This window comes from Varanus komodoensis, unplaced genomic scaffold (genome assembly GCF_004798865.1).
Source record: "Varanus komodoensis strain SLA01 unplaced genomic scaffold, ASM479886v1 scaffold1, whole genome shotgun sequence".
NCBI classification, from domain to species: domain Eukaryota; kingdom Metazoa; phylum Chordata; class Lepidosauria; order Squamata; family Varanidae; genus Varanus; species Varanus komodoensis.
This window is the reverse complement of record NW_025335268.1, coordinates 130,218,367-130,243,394: the sequence shown is the minus strand read 5'-3', so window position 1 is coordinate 130,243,394 and position 25,028 is coordinate 130,218,367. Positions and strand designations below refer to the sequence as shown.

At 40.9% G+C, this 25,028-nt stretch overlaps 1 protein-coding gene across 1 annotated transcript in view; it reads left to right on the top strand.

The window, feature by feature from the left end:
* Nucleotides 1-22,611, top strand: part of SLC41A1 (solute carrier family 41 member 1) — a 44,847-nt gene extending 22,236 nt beyond the window's left edge. Inside the window, exons 4-11 of the mRNA XM_044446158.1 lie at nt 7,418-7,489; nt 7,950-8,094; nt 8,182-8,328; nt 9,196-9,343; nt 10,162-10,241; nt 13,861-13,995; nt 16,385-16,533; nt 18,855-22,611. Coding sequence (XP_044302093.1) covers nt 7,418-7,489; nt 7,950-8,094; nt 8,182-8,328; nt 9,196-9,343; nt 10,162-10,241; nt 13,861-13,995; nt 16,385-16,533; nt 18,855-19,040 — 1,062 coding nt within the window. The 3' untranslated portion in view covers nt 19,041-22,611. The remainder of the gene's footprint in view (nt 1-7,417; nt 7,490-7,949; nt 8,095-8,181; nt 8,329-9,195; nt 9,344-10,161; nt 10,242-13,860; nt 13,996-16,384; nt 16,534-18,854) is intronic.
* Nucleotides 22,612-25,028: the final 2,417 nt, after the last annotated feature.

Genomic DNA, 25,028 nt, shown 5'->3' with positions numbered 1-25,028 from the left:
AGATCAATCCTGACTGCTCTTTAGAAGGCCAGATCCTGAAGATGAAACTCAAATACTTTGGCCACCTAATGAGAAGGAAGGACTCCCTGGAGAAGAGCCTAATGCTGGGAACAACTGAGGGCAAAAGAAGAAGGGGATGGCAGAGAATGAGGTGGCTGGATGGAGTCACTGCAGCAGTCAGCGTGAGGACTCGGGGGGGGTGGTGGAGGACAGGAAGACCTGGAGGAATGTTGTCCATGGGGTTGCGATGGGTCAGACACGACTTCGCGACTAACAACAACAAATGCTGTAAGATTGCCTTCCCCAACCTGTTGGCCTTCAGAGACATTTGGACTGCAATTCCAAGAGTTCCCATCCAGCAGGGCTATTGACTCAGAATTTTGGGTGTTGCAGTCTAATGTGTCTGGAAGATACATGGTTGGGGAAGACTGCTGTAAGACACTTCCACATTCAGATACTCTGATGTGTCTGGAATTAGATTCCTAAGACTGTTGTTATGCGCACTTGCAAATAAGGAAAATAAAGTTAGGAGAGTCAGACATTTTGGGTTAGATTCAGCATCTGACTTCTAAATGGGCTGCACTTACAGAAGGTGATTTTCACAGATCCCCCTCTTCCTTCCCCATTCAGCAGACTTTCACTCCTCTGCGTACCATTTTCAAGGTGCTTGAGCAATTGCCTTTGAGTCTGCTTTTTCTAGTGCAACTGAATATCCTTAAATCTGTATCGAACCTTTTGTGTTTTTAGTAGTATTAATGTGGGTGCTTGGAACACATGTCCTTTTGCAAGAAAAACCTGTTGTTGACCATAGTGCAGTTCATTGATTGGGTGTGTCAGTATGGAGGATGTAAAATAATTTGTAGCTCTCCATTCATGCTCCTAGAATTTTAGTAAGCCCCTTGTAAAGTTGCTGCTTTTCTGGGGCTTGCTTGAATTAGACAGAGCACCCAAGCCCTATAATATAGATATAGAGGTAAACAGCATGCCAGACTCTTGAAGAAATAACAGGTTTGCTCTAATTGTATCCTATTATTCTGGTAAGCTGACTTGATATGAAGTGATTGAAGTATGGCTTCACTTTTTCTGCTTGACCTAAAAACCCATCAGCACAAATTTCAGCCTTCCCCGATCTGGTGCCAAAACATTTAGTGGAAACCACATTGAGGGAGGCTACACTAACTTTTTTCCTTATATTCCTCCTCCTGCCTCAGTGTGATGAATGCTGGTTTAATATTTCTTTGGCTGCCTTGGTTCCCCTCTCATAGTTGTAAAGTTGCAATTATTTTAATACAAAAACAGCACCTGCCTGGGGCTTAATATTTCAACCTTTTTTTCACTAATTCAATAAGGATATACCCTCAGAATAAACATCCTGCCTCAGACTTTTAAGATGCAAAGCAAAACAAAGCTGTTTTTGTGGGAAGTGACAAGAAATACTGCCATAAGCCAGTTTTTGTGGGTAGATTCCAGGACAAGGAGGCATGTGGCTATCCCTTTTGTGCAGGTTAAATATCCTTTATAATATTAAAATATATCTTCATATTGAGCATTTTGTTATTTAACAAGCAGGCTTGAATGGAGGCTGGCCCAACAAGCACTGAAAGACATTATGGGAGAGACATGGAGTGTCTGTGTTAGTGCAACTAGAACGTAATGTGCATTGCAGGTTTAGAGACATACAGGTTTGCATGTTTGGAGGGTTCCTTGACCAAAATAAATTCCTGAAGTTGGGTTTCTAAGCCAAAGGAGAGGTTTTGGAAAAATGGTCTTGGGGGAGCAGGCATTCGTAGTGCAGAACCGACCAGTACAGAAGGAGTAAAAAAAAAAACCTTCACTCTCTCATCCACTTGTTCTATGCTCCCAACTCATTATCAGAAAATACAAAATAGAACCATACATTTGCCAAGCTACCTAGTGACTGAAGCTGCCACGTCTAACATGACATACATTTTTTCTGCCATGTAGCATGTCCCTGAACCTTTGTATTATGGGGACGCTAAGATTGTAAAATGCAAATTAATGGTCTGTTCTCATATAATACAGTGAGAAGTATGAGAGAGTAGTGAGTCTGGAATGATGCTACTTAAACATTCCTAACTGTCTGGCCCAGACCTGCCACTTTCAGTTGACTCTTCCTGCACTGATGCAGCATTTCCTTAGCTGCATTCTCTCTCTTAAACAGTTAATTGCGTGTAAACATTCCCTTCCGTCTGACTATTGCTCGTAATGCCTGGCTTTTATTTACCACAGCTCTGTCAAATGCTCTATGGGCTTTTTTACATGGAGCATTTATTATGCACTTGTGAATTGTTTACATGTTGCTTAGCCTATGCCATGGCCCTCCAATTTTATTTCTATGTCTAACCAGCACTTTTGGTGAGGTTTTGTTAGCGCAGGAAACATGCAGCATTAATTGTGAAAGCAAAAAGAAAAAAGAAAAAGAATTCTTTGCATATTTGCACTGTTCCTCTATACCGCAGTGCCACCAAGAGGTTATGTTGTAAAAAAGCAGGAAAGGAAACATTCCATGTGGTGTTCAGATCATGTAGCATCTGAAAGTAGATGCAGAGAGTTATAAGTCTTAGGTGGAGAAGCTCTATGGAAGGTAACAAATACGCTGTGCCTATTGCACAGACAGAATGAGAGTGGGTCCCCTAAATCAACTGTAGGGCATGTTACTGGTTCACCAACAGGGTTTGTTTCCGTCTTCACCCTCCTGAATGTTGAAAGCTGGGCAAGACTGTTTTCAGACTAGTTGTAAATGATGCATTTTGAGGCTTGTGTGCCTTCATGGTGCAGCGTTGGCGTTGCACAGTCTGGTTGCCCTGTGGGGCTACCGCGGAAAGATACTTATTTGCATAATCACACACAGCGCTAGAACTCCTGCCAACATCAGGCCAGGCAGCAATGAATCTAGTGAGGCAAAATTGCTTATGCTAACAGCATCCTATACTGCTGCTGTGTAAGTGGCTTGCGTACCAGCTATGCCAGCCACCCCTTGCAAGCAGCCCCTGCTATTTCTTGGCTGCATGCCCTCCTTTTCCTGTCAAATGTCTTGGATGCAGTGTTGCTGACTAGCACCAGCCGCTACCTTTCAGTCTGGTGGTTGGTGGGACAAACTCCCTTTTTCCATCCTTTCTGCCCGGGTGCGGTCCTAACAAGAAACAGTAGCTGCAAATTCTTCTCAAGCCACCAGCTCCTGCTTTCCCTTTTTAGTAAAAGGCTTGTCAGCTGCATGGCCCAATTATTCTCTCAACCTTCCAATCCTTAAGACTTATTCTGCCCACTTGTGCTATAGAGAATGTTAACATTGCCAAGAGGTGGAACATCCATAGAGATGCAATAATGTTTTGCTTTCAGAAACTTGGTCTACTTTCAAGCAGCTGGAAATAACAGTGGATTCATTTCCATGGATGCTTTGGGACACGTTCTTTATGTGGTGGTTAGTGACACAAAGGCTCTGACAAGAGATGGGAGGGGGAAGATGGGTGGGGAGGACACCCACATTTTCCAGAGGCTTTTTGTCCTGGCAGGGGGATGGGAAAACCTGGATGGAAGGTTCTGTTTTTGCTAGGACTTCAAGTATCTAATAGTAATTCCAATTTGAATTGACACTGCCTACACTTAAGAGCTTGTCCATGCAGAAGGCATCTAATTTTTTGTTTATGTTTTGTTTTGGTGGTGGGTGAGGGAGTACAGTTACAGACAGAACCTTACAGTGCAGTGAATAGTCTTTCAAAAAATGCAGAGACCCTCCTGGCCCCAAGCTATTGCTAGCTTCTGCAGTCTGTTCCCCTGAGAAATCACTGAACGTACTCCTAAGAGAGCTTTCCAAAGCCCTCCACAGATGAGGGTTTTATACTGACGTGGCCCTCCAGTGTGCTCCATGTGACCAGGATGGCTTGAGTCCTCTTTCTGTTCTACTGGTGGGTCTGTTGTGAGCTGGGCTTTTAGGGGACCTCGTGTCACAGTTGTGCCACTTAAGCCTCTGCTGCATTCCAGCCAAGCTTAATAGTCTTGGCAGCAAGAGAGACTTGGCAGGGAATGGGACTCCCCCTTGCTGAGTGGAAAGCTTTTTATTCATTCCCACCCTCCTCCTGACTCTGGCAAGCTGTTATGTGTAGAGCCAGGATCTGTGAATCAAAGCGGTCCTGATCTGAACAATGTAGAAGCTAGCTTGTTTCAGTCAGCCACCTTTTAAAAGAGTGATGGATTCAGCTGTTGGTGAGCAGCACTCCAGCTCTGGAATATGCTTACACAAGCTTCAGCTCTTTCGGTCACCGTGATGACCAGAGGCCCCTTGGCAGGAGCCTCTGTAACTTGATTGTGCCCTTGATATTCGCAGTCATGTTCCTTTTTCCCCAACAATTCATATATTTTAGAGTAGATTCCCCACCAATGCTACCATCTTTCCCAGGTAGCATGGCCAAATGGGCAGTGGCAGAAGATGTGTTGCTTCTCGCTGTGTTCTTGATTCTTCAGAAACCTGTTTTCTTAACTGTGCCAAATAATGGGCAGGCTTACACAACACAACAAGCCACACTACACAGAAGGCTTCACAGTGTGGCTTGTTTGCCTGGGGCTCACCCTCATGTACCTGACAGATGGTAAGGTAAATTATAGCTCTGGAACAACCGTCCCCTGTTGAGCTGGTATGTCAGGGACCATCTAGTCAATTCCTCTTCCTTCACCATAAGAGGTGTGCAAGAGAATTACACATGGCATGTGCAAGGTCCCAGAGTCAATCCCTGGCATCCCTGCTAGATAGTAAAATTGGGGAAAACTTCTGCCCAAGATCCTGGAGAACTGCTGTCACTTGGTACCAGGTGAGAAAGAGAATCAGTTGGACTTCTGAAATGGCTGAGATGGTCTCTTTTTTTCCTATATAACTCTTCTCCAATCCGGTGCCCTCCAAGTGTGTTGGAAAATAACTCCCTCATTCCCTGCCACCATGCCCAAACTGAGGTTCAGCATTACTCTGTAGAATCTCATTTGCCTTGATAAAGTCAAAGAGCTAATTGGCCTACCTGGCAGAAAATAAGAGAAAGTCAGCAAAGGAAGAACTGAGGGTAAGTAAGCTTGTGAATAATTAGTTCTCTGTTTTTGGTTCTGCCATACTCCACAAGAGGACAGCAGTTCCATGTAGGCATAAGCATGGCACTTAAGCATAGTCACACATGAACATCACGTTATTTCTTTCCTAGTTCCCGAAGCAGAACATGGCAATGATTTTCACTTTCACTCACATTCAGGGAGACTTTCCAGAGCATTACGCCCATGAATCAGATCTGCCTCCCACTCCATCACCTTAACTGTGTTTCCAATCATTCTATTTTGCCTGAGGCAACAACTTTACCTTACATTAAGGCCACACCTGGCTGTGTGACAGGCTGTGACTTCCCAGTGCTACATGTATAGATAGTGAAAAACATGTATAATCATTGCATATTTCAGAAAACATTTGGGTGCTGCCTTTTTTTTTTTTTTCTCCATACATGTAAATCTTTTATGCAAGGCAGTTTAAAGTCGCCTACTGGAAGAGGAGCTGGTACCTGGCTTGCTCTTTGCAAATCATGCATTTAGTTAAAATTGCATTGAGTGGGATGGGGTACAAATGTATTAACTCCTCTCTAGAACAAGCTTTTGTAATGCAGCTTGAGGCACACACACAAAAAGCCGAGTCCCAGCTTTGATTCTTTTATTGGCTGTTGATCAAAAATCAACTTCATTACCTTGTAGGCTGCAGTTTTGGGTACACATGTGTTGAAATCACATGGACTCCTTTCTTCAAGAAAGGCATCCAAGAGGAAGACGACCTGTGGTGGGAAGAATTCAGGAGGGATGCCTTACAGTAGTTTTTCTGGGGACTTGGTCCTTATGCTTGCTGTGTGGGAAGGAAGCTTAGTACAGCTTCTCATTAGCTCCATATTAAGACTCTCAAAATAGTTTCTTTGCCATTTTAGAAAGGCTTTCCATCATACCCCATCTTTTGTGCAGGGAATTAAAAGTTTTCTATAGCCAAGTTATGTTGATCCCAAACCCTTTTGCAAGAGAACAAGAACCCTTCAGCCAAATTCAGCAGAACTAACTTATATTTCATGAAGGGAAAACCAGACCAGGAGCCAATTCACACATTGCCTAGACTTCTGTAAGCTGGGGACAAAAAATAAGCTATGAATAAGTTACGGAAATGGATGGCAAAAATTCTCATGACAGTGGAGGAACTCTGACTAGATGCTTTGGTAGATTTTGTTTCTGGCCATATTCATAATTTCCCAGTTCACATGTTACTTGTTTTTCTGTCCAAGCTTTGAAACACCCCTAGAAAGACAGTTGACAATAACTATTTTATGAAAAACTCCTTTGATTTCTTTCCCCCTTCCAACAAGGCAATTCACTGTAAACTGTCTTATTCTGGAAGAGTGGCAAGATTCCAACTAAAGCAGTTCTGTTCTTTCTTGGAAGTTGCCCTTAGGTGTCTGCCAACAGTGTGTTTCATCTTTCAAACAGTTTTGAGTACAATTGACATTAATGCCTAACTACCTTGTTTAAGTACAAGATGACCTTCCCAATTTTCAGGATAGCTTAGAATTCCACAACTGCCTATAATTAGCAATGTGTTTAGAAGGGGAGTGGGTGCATGATATGCATAACTGAACACAGGGTTATTAATTTTTTGTATTGTTCTTTTTATTATGTATGCCATCTTGGGAGAGTTCCACTCCTAAAGGTAGCATAAAAATAATTAAAACAAAATTCAGTTCTGCAGATAAAATATACCTAAAAAATGTATAACTGTACTGCTGCCAGGTACTTTGAACCCATTAACCCAAGGGAAGTCCATATATTATGCTTCTTTTCTATACTTGCATTGTATACAAAAAAAAAATGCTATAAATGGCTTGAGGAAATGTTACAAAAACCTCTAATATTTAAACCTGAAGTTTTCTTATTAGGCATTGTACCTGATGATGTTGATAATCAAGCAATGTATTTGATTCTACATGTAATCACTGCGGCGAGGATTGCATTTGCCCAACATTGGAGGAGTGAAGAACCACCTACCAATGAACTGTTTTTAAAAAAAGATCTTGGACTGTGCCGAAATGGACAGACTGACTTTGTCTCTGAAGGAGAAAGAAAGAGGATACATACTTCTATCAAACTTGGAACTCTTTTTATTATTGGCTAGAGAAATGGGACTATGCATAGATTCAAATATGTTTTACGGATTACTATTTAAAAAAGTACGGGGGGCTGACCCAGTAGGTCTGATGTTTCTGATGATTGATGGTTTTTAGTTTCTTTGTTAGTTGGTAGACAAATAATATAACTTACTTTAAAAAGTGCTGTTGGAAGAAACTATACATTACTTCCTTATGATAAATTTACTGTTTATTGTGTGGTTTTGTTTCAGGCTAATATTGGGCAAATGGATACTCCTAAAGAGCTCTGGAAGATGATAACGGGGAACATGGCACTGATACAGGTGAATTCTGGGAAAGATGATGGTGCCTTTGATCAGAAGGGCAGGCTTGCAAGTTGCAGCTGTCTATGACTCGGCTGTTTCTGAGCAGTCTAGAGCCAGACACTCTTGTCACCAGATTTGTTTGACGTGTATCCTTTTCCCCTTACCCAGCCAAAAGCCTGCCCAGGCCTTCTGCATAGGTAAACAACAGCAAAAGAGCTGGGGTGACACGGGCAGCAGTGGGGATGCAACGTTGGCCAGTGCACCCAGTAATCTCTCCTGCAGGGATGGGCAACCTGATGGGCCAGCCAGTGTCCTGATTAGCAACTCTCATTCTTGACAGTGCTGACTAGGGTCACAACTTGCCTGCCCCTCCCTGCTCTACTGTTTGTGGCAAGTGTTAAATGTTCTTAGATTCAAGTAAGAATGGAAACATAAGTTATTTCTTTTCTTCCACTAATACCCAACTGCATCTTTTAAGGTTCAAGCAACAGTGGTTGGTTTTCTGGCCTCGATTGCTGCAGTGATATTTGGCTGGATTCCAGATGGACACTTCAGCATGGGCCATGCTGTTCTTCTTTGTGCCAGCAGTGTGGCCACAGCCTTCATAGCCTCTCTCGTGCTGGGTAAGAAGAAAGGAAGGGGTAAAAGAGAGGTCTTTTGACTGCAGTGCCTTTGCAGCAATGCTAACATGCCCTTTGCTTGTTGTGTAGGCATGATCATGATAGGCGTAATCATTGGCTCCAGGAAGATGGGCATCAACCCTGACAATGTGGCAACACCTATTGCTGCCAGTCTTGGCGATCTCATCACCCTTGCTCTGCTCTCGGGGATCAGCTGGGGCCTCTACATAGAACTAGGTAAGACTAAAGTGGTTGCATAGCTCTAACAGAGCTAACAAAAAGTCAAAAGGCCAATTGTATAACAAAATGCTGAAGTAAAAGTACTCCCCAACTCAAACAATCATAGTTGGACAAAATATCATACAAAAAAGCATATTTAGAAAAGCACAAACTTGTACAAGAAGGTTTGTAAAAGTACATATCCTACAAAACTGGGCTGGTACTTAGAACTATTGCAAATAATGTATAGCAATAGACAGAATGCAGGCTGTTATCTTGGTTTTGGAATCTGCTCCAGTAAGAAAATACTGCATCATACTGTACAACAGTGAGCAGTAAATATTTAATTTGTCTGCCCACACTGCCACCTACTGTGACTTAAATAAACTTAAATAAGCCAAGGTAGATTGACCACATGGATGTGCCGACTGTCTGTATTACACAATCTCAAAAGTCATGAATACCCTCAAAACAGACTTCAGCTTTGGCAAAGAATAGAGTGGTCTGATACTTTACCTATTCCACAGAAGACAAAATCTTTCTCTCCTGCCAGCAAACACATATTTTCTCCCTCTCTCCCCATCCCTGCACACTGGCTCAGCATCTGTAGATTTGCTCAGGCACAAGCACCAAAGGAGGTGTCTGGAGACACATTGCTTACTCTGCTGTGTGATGCATCCTTGGAATGCTAATTCATCAGAACAGTGTGCACGAATAATCAATGTGTAATCCTCAAGATGTTAATTTCTGCTGTTGATCAAGAGAGTATTGCTGTCTGCTTCCGTGAGTGAAATTGAAATATGTATGACAACTGCCGCTTCAATTCAGTGCTCATTGACCCAGCCCATCAAAGGCTGTCCTTTGACCACTTGTTCTTCTTTTCAGAGGCCAAGCCCTATGTGAATCCCCTGGTCTGTGCTTTTTTTGTTGCATTGTTGCCCCTTTGGATCATCATTGCAAAGAGGAATCCAGCAACCCGGGAGGTGCTGTACTCTGGCTGGGAGCCCGTCATTATTGCGATGGCTATTAGCAGGTAGGAAGGCTGCAAGCAGCTTTGGTCAAGGAAGGGTGCTTCAGGCTCAGATTCTTAGCTCTGTGGCCCATCTGCTGGTTAAGCAATATCTAAAATGGAAGGGAAACAGCAGGGTTTCCTCTGTTAAGCTTAGTCTACCCTTTAAGTTTGTAAACTCTTCCAAGGCTGAAGTGTATTAAGAAGTTCATGTAAACATGCAATTGTGAAGGTCAGTTCTATTTACTTTCCTTGCTTACCCAAAACAAACTCTACAATAGCATTCCTTAACCATATGTTTAGAGAACCCACTTCTTAGCTGAAGGGCTAGACAAGTAGTTTCTGTCTCTCTGCTGTCAGGCTGTACTGCTAAGAAATTGAAGCATTTTGTCCAAAATCACATTAATGTTTATGTCTGAATTTTCTTTTCCCTAGCTATGTGCAATGCTTTGTCAGAAATAAAATAGTTTGGAAAGGGGTCTGGATGCCACACAGGAATTCATCTCCATTTTTAGGGAAAAGATTGACTGTGGTAAAAACACAATTTTTGATTGTTCCCATGTTCCTAGTTTTGGGAACCTCCATCTTTTAAAATGGCCCATTTGTGACTTTACCCTAGTAACAAGCTGCAAAGACTATATTCTCAAAGGCATTTTATGCACTTCAAAGAAACAAACATTTGAGGAAATGGATGTATTTAGTGCTTTCAAAGTACATCTGGTGCATTCAAGGCTGTACTGGAGAAAAAAATGTTCTAAGTATTTCAGGTTAAAGTGGAGATTCTTTTGCACAGATACAGCTATTTTGTCCTCCAACACCTTCTCCATTGTTTCTCCTTGCAGTGTTGGAGGGTTGATATTAGATAAAACTGTATCGGATCCAAATTTTGCAGGGATGGCCGTCTTTACCCCAGTTATAAATGGTGAGTTTCTCTTTCCTTTTACCAATGAACTTTATGAACAAGGAAATGCAAGATAGCAGATTTTTAAGTAGCTTGGCTGTGCCATGGGAGTGGGGGTTTTCAATGAAGATGGTTCTTCTCGCTGCTTGACTGTACTCCAGAGGTGGTAGTAGAGAGCATCCCTTTAGAAAAATTCTGTGGCACGGTGGCTTACTAGCAGAGTGGAACAACCTGAACCCTGGCCCAACTGCGCTGCACCACCACTCCTGGATTTCTCATGGTGTCAAGAAAAAGTGGTGACCTTTGCTTGAAGGGAAGGCACACTTTTTGTCACTGCAAATTTAAACATGGAGGGACAGGTGTGCAGCCTCTATTGTCATCTGGAGGACAGTGTGGCCTCCCAGCCCCAGAAGTTGCCACCTCTGCTCTATAGTCAGACACAGGGCTGGCTGCTAAGAGCATGGGCCTGCATGCCAAATATAAAGCCTTAGGCTTGGGAAATATTTTTCAGGCTATGGGTTTGCAGATGTATTCCAGAGCCCTCAATATATTGCACTTTGGATGGAGTGTAGAGGCAGGAGGGACATAGCACTTTTATATTGTGTGTAGTTAAGTTGGCTAGAATAGTGTAGCTTGAAATACCCTTGGGTTGAGGCTATGTTGCTCCTGCACAGTGTCTAGTGCACAATTGATATTAAGGGCATGCTTAGAATTGCAAAGAGTAGAGCAATCAGTGGCTATGGATTTTTTAAATAACTCTTGTATGGATCGTGCAACACAAAATGAGTGTGATAACAAAAGTGAAGTTAATGACTATTTATTTATTTAGATATGGCATGTATACCCGCTAAAAAGCCATCAAAGTGATGTCCAACAATTTAAACAATAAAACCTTAAAGCAATAAAAACAAGATGACTCAAATACTCATTCTAAAACACCAAATTAAAAAGATAGGTATGAAAACCAAGAAAAGAACCAGCCCTAGTTCTTGGAGTGCAACATAAGAGAAAGCCCTTTCACACATGCCTGCAAATGGCACTTGGCAGGTAACAGCACCCCCCAAAGGGTTTCTCCAGCAGGCACATTCGTAGCAAAACAGGCAGTCTTGTAGATTACTAGGTCCTTAGGCCATTTATATCTGTCAAGTTTGAAACCAACTCTTTTAATTGTGCTAGAAAGCAACTAACAACCAGTGCAGGTCATTTATTTATTAGTAGTACTTATTATTTGATTTTTTTAGCCTGCCCCATCAGCCACATAGCTCCCTGGCTAGATTATAGACAAGTTGTTCAGTTGTCAAGTCATGTCTGACTTTTCATGACCTCATGGACCAAAAACCATATATGACATTAAAAACATGATACCAGGCACTTACACAAACAACAGCAAAAAGCACACCCTATAGCATCTTAACAGAACCTATGATTACACAAAAAGCATACCACATTCTATATTAAAATATACACCTTTAAAACTAGGTCATTCAAGAGAGGTATAATTTGATCCGGATGCCATGAACCATTTAGCAAACTAGCTGCCACAATTTGCACCAGTTTAAGTTTCTTCCAGAGTAGCCCCACCCCCACCCATCCATGAGGCCTTATCGAATGCTGGACTCAAAATCTAGCTGTCATACTGTGTATTGATTTCTCAGTTGACATTAATTTGATTTAATTATGTGAAAAACTATGCAAGAATGTCCATCTTGATTTGTTTAAATTGTAAACCAGCTTTTGCAGGCAAAACATAAATTTGGAACCAGAGTTACACATACGGGATTGCTGAAAGAAGACTTCTCAATCTGGTCATCCTGATAGGAAACCCATAAAAACACTGCATAGAGGGCATGGGAACTCTTTTGATTTTAGTGGGTTTTGGCATGGAGGGGGCAAGGGAAAAGGGGAAGTTACCAAATAATCCTGCAGAGACAAGTGAAAGCTCTGCTCATGGAAGCTACCTCTGTCTGAGTTGGGGAGACCTCCCTGGGCACAGGGTTCCCATTTTCTCTGAGTTGCATTATCAGGATGCGGCCATGGGGATGGGTAATCCACTTCTGTCAGCCCCATTACACCTGCATAGCTCTGAATCTGACTTGTGTTCACAATAATGCTAGAATAGCCTTTTGAAACCTTGCATGGAGAAAGAGTGCTTTCTTACAACTCATTTTAAAAGATAAGAACGGTCTCTGCAGGGATAGATTTAGTCCAACATCATATTTCCACTGGAGGTCAAACATATGTATATGGAAAGCCCACGAGCAGGACTTGAGGGTAATATCCCTCTCCCATTGGTCCCCAGCAACTGGTATCAGGAGGCATATTGCCTCTGACCATTAAGATGCCATATAACCAGCATGACATATAGCCATGAATGAGCGTAGCCTGCATTTATTTTTTTTAAACCTGTTTTAAAGCTTTCTAATCACCACACGTTGTGGCAGTGATTTCCATAAACATTTCAAACAATACAGGACAACACACACTTTTTTACAATTGAATTGCAATATTATTTATGGTTTCCTAGTCTTATGAACAAATCCCAATGTTATTCACAGATCGTATCATTTTTAAATGTGAAGTTAACGTCACCAACTTGGTCATGAGTTAGAGAATAAGCAGTTTATCTCTTAAATAAATCAAGGTTCATATTAAGAAGAAAAAAAGGTCATAACTAGTAATTGGGACAAGCAAAGTACTGGAAACCTAAGTAGAAGTCAGCAAAAGAGAAGTGGATAATGAAAGGATTATTTACCATGCTGATTAGTAAAATGGCTTAAATATACAAGCACAGGAATATATACAAGAATTGATATAGCCTCCTGATTATTAGAAAACTGACAATTGCTTATCCCTTATTGGAATAAAATCCAGCTTTTTGAAGCAATTTCCTCTTGGGTATTATCAATGCTGTAACTTTAATAGAAGGTAAATTCTATGGAATCTTAAATAAGAGACTGTTCTCAAGATTATTTGTAAGGATATTTTTTCTCTCCTTACACCAAACCTTGTGGCCTTGTTATAGGGCATCTGCTGTGTTTCTCATTCATTGAAGTGAATAAATGTGTACTAATTGCAAGGTCCATGCGCATTATTAAATCTGGCATCATAAGTCACAGGATGCTGATTAGTAGCCAGGTTTCAGAAGATTAATGAATAGACTCAAGAATGTAAACAAAGGGAAAAGTGCAACCATTCAGAAACTTCCGTGCTCTGCTCTTGTGGGCCTGTTTTCATTTTGTGTGTGTGGAAGATGCGCTAGTTGTAAGCCAAGCCTCTTTGTTACCACTTTGAAACTTTCAAGGGCAGGTTCTGTCCACCAGTATTATCAGTAATATTGCACTTCCTAGTAGAAATTGGGGTTTATTCCTGTTGGGGTCTGTAGAAATTTCTTATATCTCAGTTCATCTCTAGGCCCACACTACTTTGCTGTTAAGGATTCATCTCAGCTTGGACAAAACAAAGGCTATCACAGTAAAATGATCCTCATCCCAGGAACAAATCCTGTTTGAATTCTCATACATGTGTTCAAAAGGTTAATGACACTTGCCTGCATATGTGAAAGGAAGATGTGGATATATCGATGCTGGGGAATGATTGGTTCTTCCGTACAATTATCCCAATTATCTGCTTATTCCTGCAGGTGTTGGCGGCAATCTGGTGGCTGTCCAGGCTAGTCGCATCTCCACTTACCTCCACATGAATGGGATGCCTGGAGAAAGCTCAGAGATAGTCCCCCGCAAGTGCCCAAGCCCTTGCAGTTCTTTCTTCAGTTCAGGTAGCCTCATGAATATTTCTCCTTAAAGTCTTAGCATCTTAAAACTGTTTAGGCTGTGGGTGGGAGAACATCATTACAAGGAAGGCTGAATGGTGATTTCTTGTCTGACATGTGCTCTGGCTGGCTTGCTTGCTTGATTTGTTTGTTAAAAGCTTTTCTATCCCATCCCCTGCAGAACATCTTGGGGCTTTATAGCTCTTGTCCTACATCAAATCAATCTAAGCACATAGACCTCCTGGATTTTTGTGCAGATCACCTGTATTTTTTTCTAGATATTTTTCAGAGTTTTACGTGCTAGTTCTTGGCGTGGTCTCTGTGCTTCATACATGTGGGCTTTGCCACATAGCTCAAAGCCTAGATTGGGGAGAAACTTCCATAGCAAAATGTCACAAAGTGGGCATTTGCCCCCCACCCCTTCCAGGTTCTGGGATAAGAGGGGGAATTCTGCCCACTTCCTCATTTTGCGAGTTTTACATGCTAGTTCGAGCTACAGTTTTGGCTCTGCAGCAGTCTCTAAATCTTTGCTTGCCCTTTCTCTTTTCCAATATGAACAGAATAGTAACCTTAACTGGGTGCTTTTAAATTGAAGCAATTCAATTACATAGTCCCTGCTACACATATTGTAATTCTCTATCTGAAGTCCTTGCTAATAGTACAAAAGTCATAAGCAATTCTGCATATTCTCAAAGTTTCTTACTGGCACATGCCCTCCTAAATTCTGTAGCAGGGTTTACCTTACTTTAATCTGAAAATATGTCTTACAGCCTGTAGAGCTCCGTAAGTGAACATCTTGGCTATACATTTATAGCTGTCCAGTAACTGAAACATAGAAACAAAGCAAGTCAGAAGGGCCACTTGGGCCATCTAGTCTGACTCCTAGCTGCAGCCAGCTCTGCTCATGTAATCCCCAGCATATGGTTGTTTAATCTTTCCTTGAACACCCTCAGTTGAAGTTAGGATGTTAATTAATTAGTGTCCTGTACAGAACTGGTCTTAAGAGAGAAATTGAAGAACAAGTAACAGAATTTCTGCTGGAGACTGTAGGTACTATATTACACCATGGATTCTGGGATGATGAAATAGTTGGCCTTCATTTTTTAAAAAACATATTTGATTGTTAGAGACACATCAGGCCAAAACCAAACAAGTCTCAGTTTCACACTTGAATGGAATATGAAAATTAAGAACACGCTACACTTTTCACATTTCAATCACAGAACTTCAGAGGGGTATTTCTAGGCATGAGGACTGAGTCCCAAATCTATCTTCTAGGACTTAAGTGTCCACCTTCACCTGCTTGCATGCTGGAACTTCCACTCTACCTTAAAAGAAGGAAAAGTGCTTTTTTAGATGCTTGCTTCATCTTTTCCCTCCCCTAAACCAGCTCCTTCCTGCCAGCCTTCACATTTACTGTATTTCTAATCTTGAACACTTTCCTTTCCCTCCATCACTCTTCAGCTGTCATTTCTTCCTTCATCCATCCAGCATTTTTAGACACCCTTACACACAAACTTTATTGTACTTTGAATTTAAATTATGAAGGCAATGATTATTTATGAATAGGGTCACTGAAGGGGAATGGATTACATTCTGGAGCAGAATCTAGATGAGGATTGAAAAATTAATTGTGGGGGTGACTCTAAATGGCCTGCTTTAGAATTAGAGCTCTGACAAAAAATACAGAGAGTTTTAATTTTTATGGTCTGTCAAATGTTTGAAACTCCTTTTGGATACAAATATTGCCTTTTTGAGGTGGACGTAAAAGGGTTAATCTTCCCCACAGCAACTTAAGCCATTCACTTTTCACAGCTGTTACAGATTAAATTAATTACATCAGTTCCATACAAGATGAGCAAGCAACTTCTGATTTGTGATGATCTGGGGTTAGGGTGCTAATCAGTGAAAACATTTTTATTGACCTGGTTTGTATAATAGTAGAATGCTTAATAAACTGCACAGGCTGTTGTAGGATTCTGGCATGGCTTACTGACCATCCTGGCTGGGTTCTCATGAAGCAAAAATGCTATTCTGCCAAGGGTAATAATGCTAATCTCCATGCTTGTGCAAACCAGGCCATTAAGAATGATTTGGATGGGAAACTGGCTGAAGTTTCCTTTATGAAATTTAAATCCTAGTAATCATTTTTACATTTGCATAGATAGATATCAATTGGCATAAGCAGATTTTATTCAGATTTGTGTCTCATGGGATCCATAGGATCTTTTTGAGGACCTAACAATGCTTTTTAGCCTATATGACCCTGACAGTATATGTTGTCTGTTAAATGGGTGGAACTAATGCTGGAACAAAAAAGCAGAGATACCTCCCCTCAGTTAGTTTATGCCTGGTTTACTCAGCTGTCTTCTTCACTCCCTTCCCTTTCATACAGATGTGAATTCCCGGTCTGCTCGGGTGCTCTTCCTACTGGTGGTTCCTGGCCACTTGGTTTTCCTTTATACCATCAGCTCCATGCAAGGAGGCCACACAACACTCACCTTGATCTTTATAGTTTTCTACATGACTGCAGCACTACTCCAGGTAAGTCTTTGCTTTAGCTGACCCACATGACCAGTGATGAGACTGGGACTTGGCTAAAAAAGCAGACATGGGTCTTTTACGGCTCCCCTGCCACAGTTAGAGGAAGAGTGCTTTCTCTGGATTTGTCTTTCTTCCTTTAGCCCTAACACAGACAATGTTCTTGTGCCTGAGCAACATTTTAAACTTGACCGAGCTTGTTTAGTACAGTGATGCTTACAGTTCATTGGACTGAACACCATTCCTTTAGAATATTTGCCCTTTGAGGTCTATAGATTATTTATTCATTGCTTATTATACACTGTAGTGAATGTATGATAAGTTGTTTTAAAGTCTTCAAGATTAGAATTCAACTCATTCTACACACACTGGTGGAACTGTCCTGTACTGCAACTTATTGTCTTAATATGGAAGATGAAGAGAAGGCAGGAGGTTGGTGTCTTGTTCAGTTGAAAGTTGACGCATAAATGGAAACATTTATGAATAACTTACATTAATTGCACAGTCCTGCAGGTATTCAGGTTTCGTAAAGAAGGGATAGGCCTATCTTCTATCTTTCCAGGGTTATATATTTGTCTAAAGTTATGACACTATGATACAGATATCTTTATATTTCTATTTCTTATCTGATGCTTTCTGCAGTTTAGAAAACAGGAGGCCACTAAAACTCTTCAGTACTGATTATGTTGACTAGGAGTAGCAAAATATGGTATACTGGACTGTAACTAAAACAACCAACATGGTCAGTCTGAAATTATTATTTGCATATGGGGCAGATACTAAACACATGTAAAATATTATTGCCATAAAAATGTTCCAGCTAAGAATATCTTTCTTTATTAGTACTATGTTCAACAGGATAAGCTACAAATAAATGGGACCTGATATGTAATTTATTTATTTATTTCAATTTATAACCTGCCTTTTTCCTACAAAGGGCTCAAGGCAGCTTACATCTCCTCCTCCATCTTATCCCCACAACAACAACCCTGTGAGGTAGGTTGGGCTGAGAGCCTGTGACTGGCCCAAAGTCACCCAGTTGGCTCCATGGCTGAGCGGGGACTAGAACCCAGATCGTCTTATTCCCAGTCCCATGCTCTTAACCACTATACCACACTGGCTCTCACACCTCACTGGCAATAAAAGTGAACAGATAATTAAAAACACTTTCTCATAATAAATTAAAATAATTCAGATTAGAATTAGAACATTAGAATTAGAAGCATTAATTGACACTGTACAGAGGGGGTTTAAAAGTTTTATTGCATTAAGTTGTAACTCATTTAACTTTTATTATCCATTCCATTTTTCCATCTTGATATTGCTTTTAAGTGCTTTCTAATGTCAGTCTGCTCACAGTTAAGAATAGACATATCTATATATTTATAGATTATAAATCATATGCATATTTGTATGCATAACTTATCTAGAAATAAGTTTTACTGAATAATTCCCAGGTACATGTATGTAGGATGAAAGCTAGTGTTCCTGTGGCATAATTAAGAAGGTACATTACATAGAATTAGGTATAAAATGTGTCTCAGAGAACTCATTAAATATACTTTTGCCATCTTCTAATATTAATACCTCCCTTTTTTGCAGGGCCATCAAATACAGGGGCTAGTTGGGTTTCCAAAGTCAGAATCTCACCCTCCCAGGGCAGATCACCCATAACCTAATGGGATGGTAAATCCACATTGTCCTCTGGCCACTGGGATGCTCTGGGATAAATTGCAAGCCTACACCTGCCCTGCACTGCCTTCCCTCCAGCACTAGATAACATGCCTTTCATTTGGAGGACAGGAAGAGAAGAACTGCGATGTATCATTCTGCCAGTGAACAAATGACAGACTTAAGCTCCTTTCGCCTCTGGTGCTCACTTCTGCCAGGTAGTGTGGTAGGCAATTGGTTGCTTCCCATGTAGCTGCATCACTTTCCCAGCTGACTGCCTACTAGTAATGGGCTGAAAGGAGAAGGGAGCGAGTTAGAGCCCCATCATATACCTTGGTTCCAGACTCAGATTTCCCTGCTGCTGGTCCCCCGGCTGTTTGAAGTGAGGAATTCCTCCAAATAGAGTTGTGTTTCCTTTAGAAACACGATTCAGTCCACTGCAGTTGCGTAAGACTGGATATTTCACCTTTAGTACTGAATCAGGACTAGTGCTGTCGTACATGCTGAAAAACCTGTATCTAGCACTATGTGCCCATGGGCACAAAAGCCTAGCTTTCATTCCCTAATTCAAGGACAAACATGTGAGGCCACTTCTCCTCTGCCCTGATGGCTCCATCTATGGCTAACATGACCATTGTGCTTCTCTCTTCCAGGTTCTCATTCTTCTTTACATTGCTGACTGGATGGTCCACTGGATGTGGGGCAGAGGCATGGACCCTGACAACTTTTCAATACCTTATTTGACAGCACTGGGTGACTTGCTTGGAACAGGTCTCCTGGCACTCAGCTTCCATATCCTCTGGCTCATTGGGGACCGGGACACAGATGTGGGAGACTAAAAACATCCTTTCCTCAGCTTCTCTGCTCTCCAGTTCATCATCTACAGTGACATTCCCCCCTCCCCTTCACAATGCCTTGCTGCCACCCTCTGTCTCCCTTTGGGACTTTAACTTTGATACTGGATTCTCATTATTTTCAATGGGAATTGTATGTGGTTTATATTTCAAGCCAAGTTTGTACAGAAAAAAATAGTTTTAGGAAGGAGAAAATAAGAAAAATGTGTAAAGACAATCACCAAGTGCAATTTCATAGTGGTTAATATCTGAATTATAGGATATATAGAGACCGATTGATCAACAAATTTTAAAGAAATTCAACCTTCCACATTTTGCACCCACTCAAGGCAGTAGTTGTAGAGTACCACATATGTACATGTGTTTGTGTGTGTCTGTGTGCGTGTGCGTGTGTGTGTGAGAGAGAGAGAGAGAGAGAGAGAGAGAGAATTTGCATATTCTCTTGGCACAAAAGAGTTCTATGTCTATGGTCACCACTGGGTCCTGACATTGATTAAATGGCTTTTACACCATGCATACTCACTCCTGCTTACCTACACTAGTAATCTGTCTGATCTGGCCAGAAACTGAACACTCGGCTGTGAAAACTGCATGGCAATTGGTAAATAATGAATCAGTTATTGTGCTGTTTTGCTTCCTGTCCCATGCTGGTGACTGCAAATTGCTCTCTTATCTTGAAAGAAGATAAAACTACCTAAAATAATAGTCTACTCCTACCAATCATTCCAAATCCATTTTTTGTTCATGAGACCATGAAATCCTGGCTCAGGAAGAAATGCTTATCTTATGCTTAAATCTCTTAAATTGGCTGTGGATTGGCCATTTTACACTACTGTTCTAGTCCAACATCCGCCTAACAGCTTGAGAACAATGTGACTTGTTGTTATAAGGCATTAAACTTGCAAAAACATGGCAATCCATTAAACAAAGGTGGACACAAAGTATAGTGTACTCTTGACTGCCTATCCCTAGTATGGAGAGTTGGGTTTTCATCATTTTATGTATCCTGGATGCTTGCTTGTCTGCTGCCTTTTACAACCTATTGTCTCAATCATCCTACTGTTTCCTTGTTTGTGAATGGTTCATATGAATCTGCAAAACCATGAACTAATGGACTTAATGCCCTCATTATCTCTAAATCTTAAATGCCTGATAATGAGATGAGTCTAAATTTATGATGCAGAACTATGTGGCTATAATTTTAAGCCAACTCTGTGATAGGGATGCCTTGAGATTTTGAGCACTCAACACAAGTTTGTTGGATATATCTAAAACAAGATGCATACTGGATAGTACTTTGAATCAACACAATGATTTTACTTTGTTCTCTCATACCATGATACAGTCGGGTCATATCAAATGCCTTTGCACACATACGGGGTAAAAAGGTCTTCACTTGTATGTTTAACACTTCGTTAGCCTAGTGGTCCAAACTTGGCACAATGTTTTTTTTTATCTGGAATGTATGACACTTTACTGTACCTTTCAGTCCCTTAGTAGATCCAAGTCTGGGGAAACTAGAGTGAAACACTTCAGATGTATTTGCTGACTCTGTACTGGAATACTCTTTTAAGGCTTTGATCTGTGCAAGCAGGGAGATGGTGGGTACAGGTCAGATTCTGTGAACAGAGATTTCCACTTCTGGTGGCTGCCCTGCTCTTCACAGAGTGCTATCTGATGTTGCCACTGGAATAGTGTATCAGAGAGCCAGCAGTGCTTGAAGTGAATGAAAATGAGCAGAAATACTAGCTTCCGAAATGCTCCTGGTCACTGAGCTTGCAGAAGAGATCTCTGCTGAATTGTCCCAATCAGAATTGAATTCTGTTTGTTTCTGAGGTTGCTTTGGAAAGTATAAACTCCTTTCTGTGCTAGTGGTGGATCCCACCGATACAGAAGAATGAGTGGCAATGCAACAGAAGTACTGAAATACCTTTGAGTCCTGCATCTGACACTACATTGCATATGCCGGTGGAATCCTTGCACAAGTAAATTAAAATATGTAATTGGAAACAGAAAAATTGCATACATAAAATAGGTGTGCCAAGGGTATATCCTTTCATTCATTAAAAATCTGGGCTCTTCCTAGGAAGCATGAGGACTTATGCTGGATTTAGTTTGGTACTGGATTCAGCAGAGTTGCCTAGATTTTAATAGTGTGTATGTCATGCCTACCTCTTTTTATAAGGAATACTTGTCAAATGCATTCCCCCACTGCAAAGCTTCAGCTTCCCCATAATGATACATCATTTTATAGTAAGTTTGACTCTTTCCCCTTTTTGCTTTAATTCCTCAATAAAGCTGAAGCAAAAAGTAGTATGTGGTATTCCTGTATTGCAGTGAATGTGTAAAGAAGGCTGGGCCCCTAAATCTGACTCGATACTTTCCACAGGCCCAAGTATAGATTTGAATACCTGTTGCCTTCAGAAACATGGCTTGCCCTTTCTTTATACATGAAGCATAACAGGGCAACTGTTGCTAGCAACAAGACCCTTTGTTGGGCTTAAGCTGTTTGCTGCAGCATAAGGGCTTTTTTGTACTATTTGGATCTGGGCCTTGGGGCTATTCTTAGAGGCAGCACAGTGGCAATGTAGGGGTCTTAAAGTGTGATCAAATTAGCGTTTTTAAAGGAAATTAGTACCAAAATGCTACAAAATGAGTTCAAACTGACTACAAGATGCAATCCTCAAAGTGAGTGTTGTCCTATAGCTTCAATAGGCCATTCCAGCATTCATATTTTAAGCTACCATCAAGAGAAAAAGCTATGATCATACTGCAGAGATGTTTATGGGGTAATTCTTTCATCCTGCATGGCAAGGTGGCCTTAGGTAGAAGCAATGGATGGTGATGCAGATGTCATGTTGCCTTTCTTCTGTGAATGGCAGTTCTTGCACTGCTGGAAGTGGCATCCTTTAGCCCAATTACATTGCAATACTTTGTTTCTGCTTAATAAGGGACTTGCCAAAATAGCTTAACATTCAAACCAACTCAAGACTTATTCTGCCTCCTTCTGTTAAATCTTAAGCATTTAAAAGTGTCTCATCAGCATGTACTGTGGAAGCATCCAGTATTTCAGTTTTCTAACACTTGCACAGTTTCTTTATATGTGAAGCACCCTTTGTACAACTCCCCCCCGCCATCATTCCATATGTGTCCTTAGTTAAGGTCTATTTCTGTACATCTCACTGAAGGGTTAAACTCTCCTGGTCTTGAGGGCAGCAATTAACCGTAGATCCAGAGCTGGAGTGTTTGTGCTGCTTGGGTGAAATCCCTAAATTACTGTCTGCAAATGGGTAAGGTGGCAGAGCAAAATGGGAGTGTATGAACAGAATGTAATCTCAAAGTATTGAAGAATTTTATTCTCACCAGTTGCACTCAAATGCATGCATATTTAGACTTGGCTGCAAATGATGGAATTATTGGTTTACACCTTTATTAAAACAGATACACAAACAAAATGAAAACCACCTTTAATTATTTATAGTTACTGTAACTGAATTGACAGGTGCCAATTTAACTGATAAATTATATTTGGTAAAATAAAGATTACATTTATTTATGTGGCTTTTGGTCCTTTATTTTTATTCCATAAAAAACCAAATGGTCTACAGCTGCCTACATTAATTTGTAAAATAAGCCCACAAAATTTCTTGCGTGTCTACCTCACCCTATCCATTCGCCTTACTCCAGTTCCTGAAAGTGTATAACTTAATAAAATAGGTTAGTCTTTCAGCTGTTGTCATGGGATAAAAAAATAGAGTGGCCATGTGTCTTTTACACATGGAAGTGCTACCAGAGAATTGTCCTCTGAATGGTGGTCTAGTGCATGTCCAGTTTAAAGATAATCATCTAAAGCAAGAATCGGACTTTGAAATTGCCTATCAACAGCACTTGGACAGCAGACCAGGTAGGGCACACTGGTCACTTAGTCCAGTACATATCAGGCAGCATCCATTGTTGAGTAGACCCACTGAAATGAATGATATTTAAGTTAGTCTTGACTAATCTATGCCCTGTTCATTTCAGTAGATCTACTGTACATAGGACTAACTTTAGAAAACATCATGTGGTGAAATGCACAGTATTTAACATAATTTATGACTTTGCATATACATCAATTAGCATATAAAATTTATGCAGATTGACATCTTTTTCTCTCTCAGTGAGTCACATGTAACCATCCCAATAATAAGCAGTTAACTTACTGCTATTTTCCTTTCCTGTTACCTGCAACTAGGCGAAAGTAAGTCTTGGGATTCTTTCGTTGTATTTTAGGTTACGTCCAGTTCCAGACCAAACTACAAATTCTAGAACAGGATTCTTAGTATGACTGTAGGAAGGGCAATTATGAGAAACTCTTGTGAAAAGGGCTCCATTTCACAGCAAAGATGTACTCCATCTTTTCCTTTTCTTTCCCCACAAAGTCTTCCAAAAACACTAGTAAAATAATTCTGTTCATACTGCAGGAACTTTGGTGGTTGATATTTCTAAACAATCCCTGGTTCTTCTAGAAAACTACAGTGGGATGGACTTTGAGGCTTTTAGTAAGAAAAAGAATGCTACTCTTAGAGGTAAAGGCCATTTCAAGGGTGCGATGGTAACTTGAACTGTTCTGTATACTAACAGCTCAATCATATAGTTTGTTTCATTTTGACTATCATTGAAAAGAATGCAACTTTCCATCAAATGGTAGATCTGGTTTCCAGATCTTGCTTTACACTATCGGGCCTACTTGTTGGTCTTTTCCATATAGGTTTAGATTTTCTTCCTCAGTCACTTTTGGAATCTTAATGCCTGGATCCTCTCTCCAAATGGATGCATTAGGTTCCTGATATACTGAAATTGCAGTATATTGCAGTATACTCTTGCAGTTCAAGCAGTAAAGAGGTGTGGTATGGATGATATTTCAAGCTGCATGCTGTCAATGACTCCCTAAACATGGAAGAGAGTTGTTATCCAACTGAGGATAGAAGGAATTGCCTCTGCATTTCTCTCACCCTCCAGAAGATTTAGATGGGCAATTCTGCCCATCTTAAGTCTTTTGCATCTGCTCAGGAAAATAGGCTGAGGCACCACTAGGATACATCATAACCCAGCACAGCGTCAGTCCTTGTCTCCAGACTAGAATGCCCATCCCTCCTACATGCCAGTTCTGAAGTCATTGTTGCAACCTCAGAGCCATAGCCAGCAGACAAAGAATTGCACTGATTGTGAGAGCTTGGGGAAGAGTACTCCAAATTGAGTCCCAGCTCTGACCTTGAAGTCAGAGCTGGGACTCTGAATTCTCCCAAAGACCAGCCAACAGTGTCTACCAACCAATGCATTGCATCCTAGAAAATTCTATGATAATTAAAGCCATAGAATTATGACTTTAATTCTAATTAAAGTGATAGTTCATAGAATCATAAAACAGTAGAGTCAGAAGGGGGCAGCTGGCCAGAGGTCTAACCCGCTGCTCAGTGCAGATCTCCTAGCTAAATCATCCCTCTCAGATGACTGTCTAGTTGCATCTTGAATGCCTCTAGTGTGGGAGAGCCCACAACCTCCTTAGGCCATTGGTTCCATTGTCACAGTACTCTAACAGGAAGTTTTTCCTGACATTCAGCCAGAACCTGTCTTTCTTAACTTGAGCCTGTTATTCTATGTCCTGCATTCTGGGATAATTGAGAAGAGAGCCTGGTCTTCCTCTTTGTGACCACCTTTCAAATACCTGAAGCTCTGTCTTCTCTTCATGAGACTAAAAATGCCCAGTTCTTTCAATCTCTCCTGATAAGGCTTTGCTTCTGTTCCCCATATCATCCTTGTTGCCCTCTTCAACTGGAACTGAGTATATTTTAAATCTTAAATAAAAATCTGAGAATACTACTTGTATAGATATTCTATACTACTTCAAACTCTTTTCCTTTCTCTTCCTTGTGCTACACTTATTCACTGATCTTGTAATCTTAACCTTTACTTATTACTCAAGTGAATGTG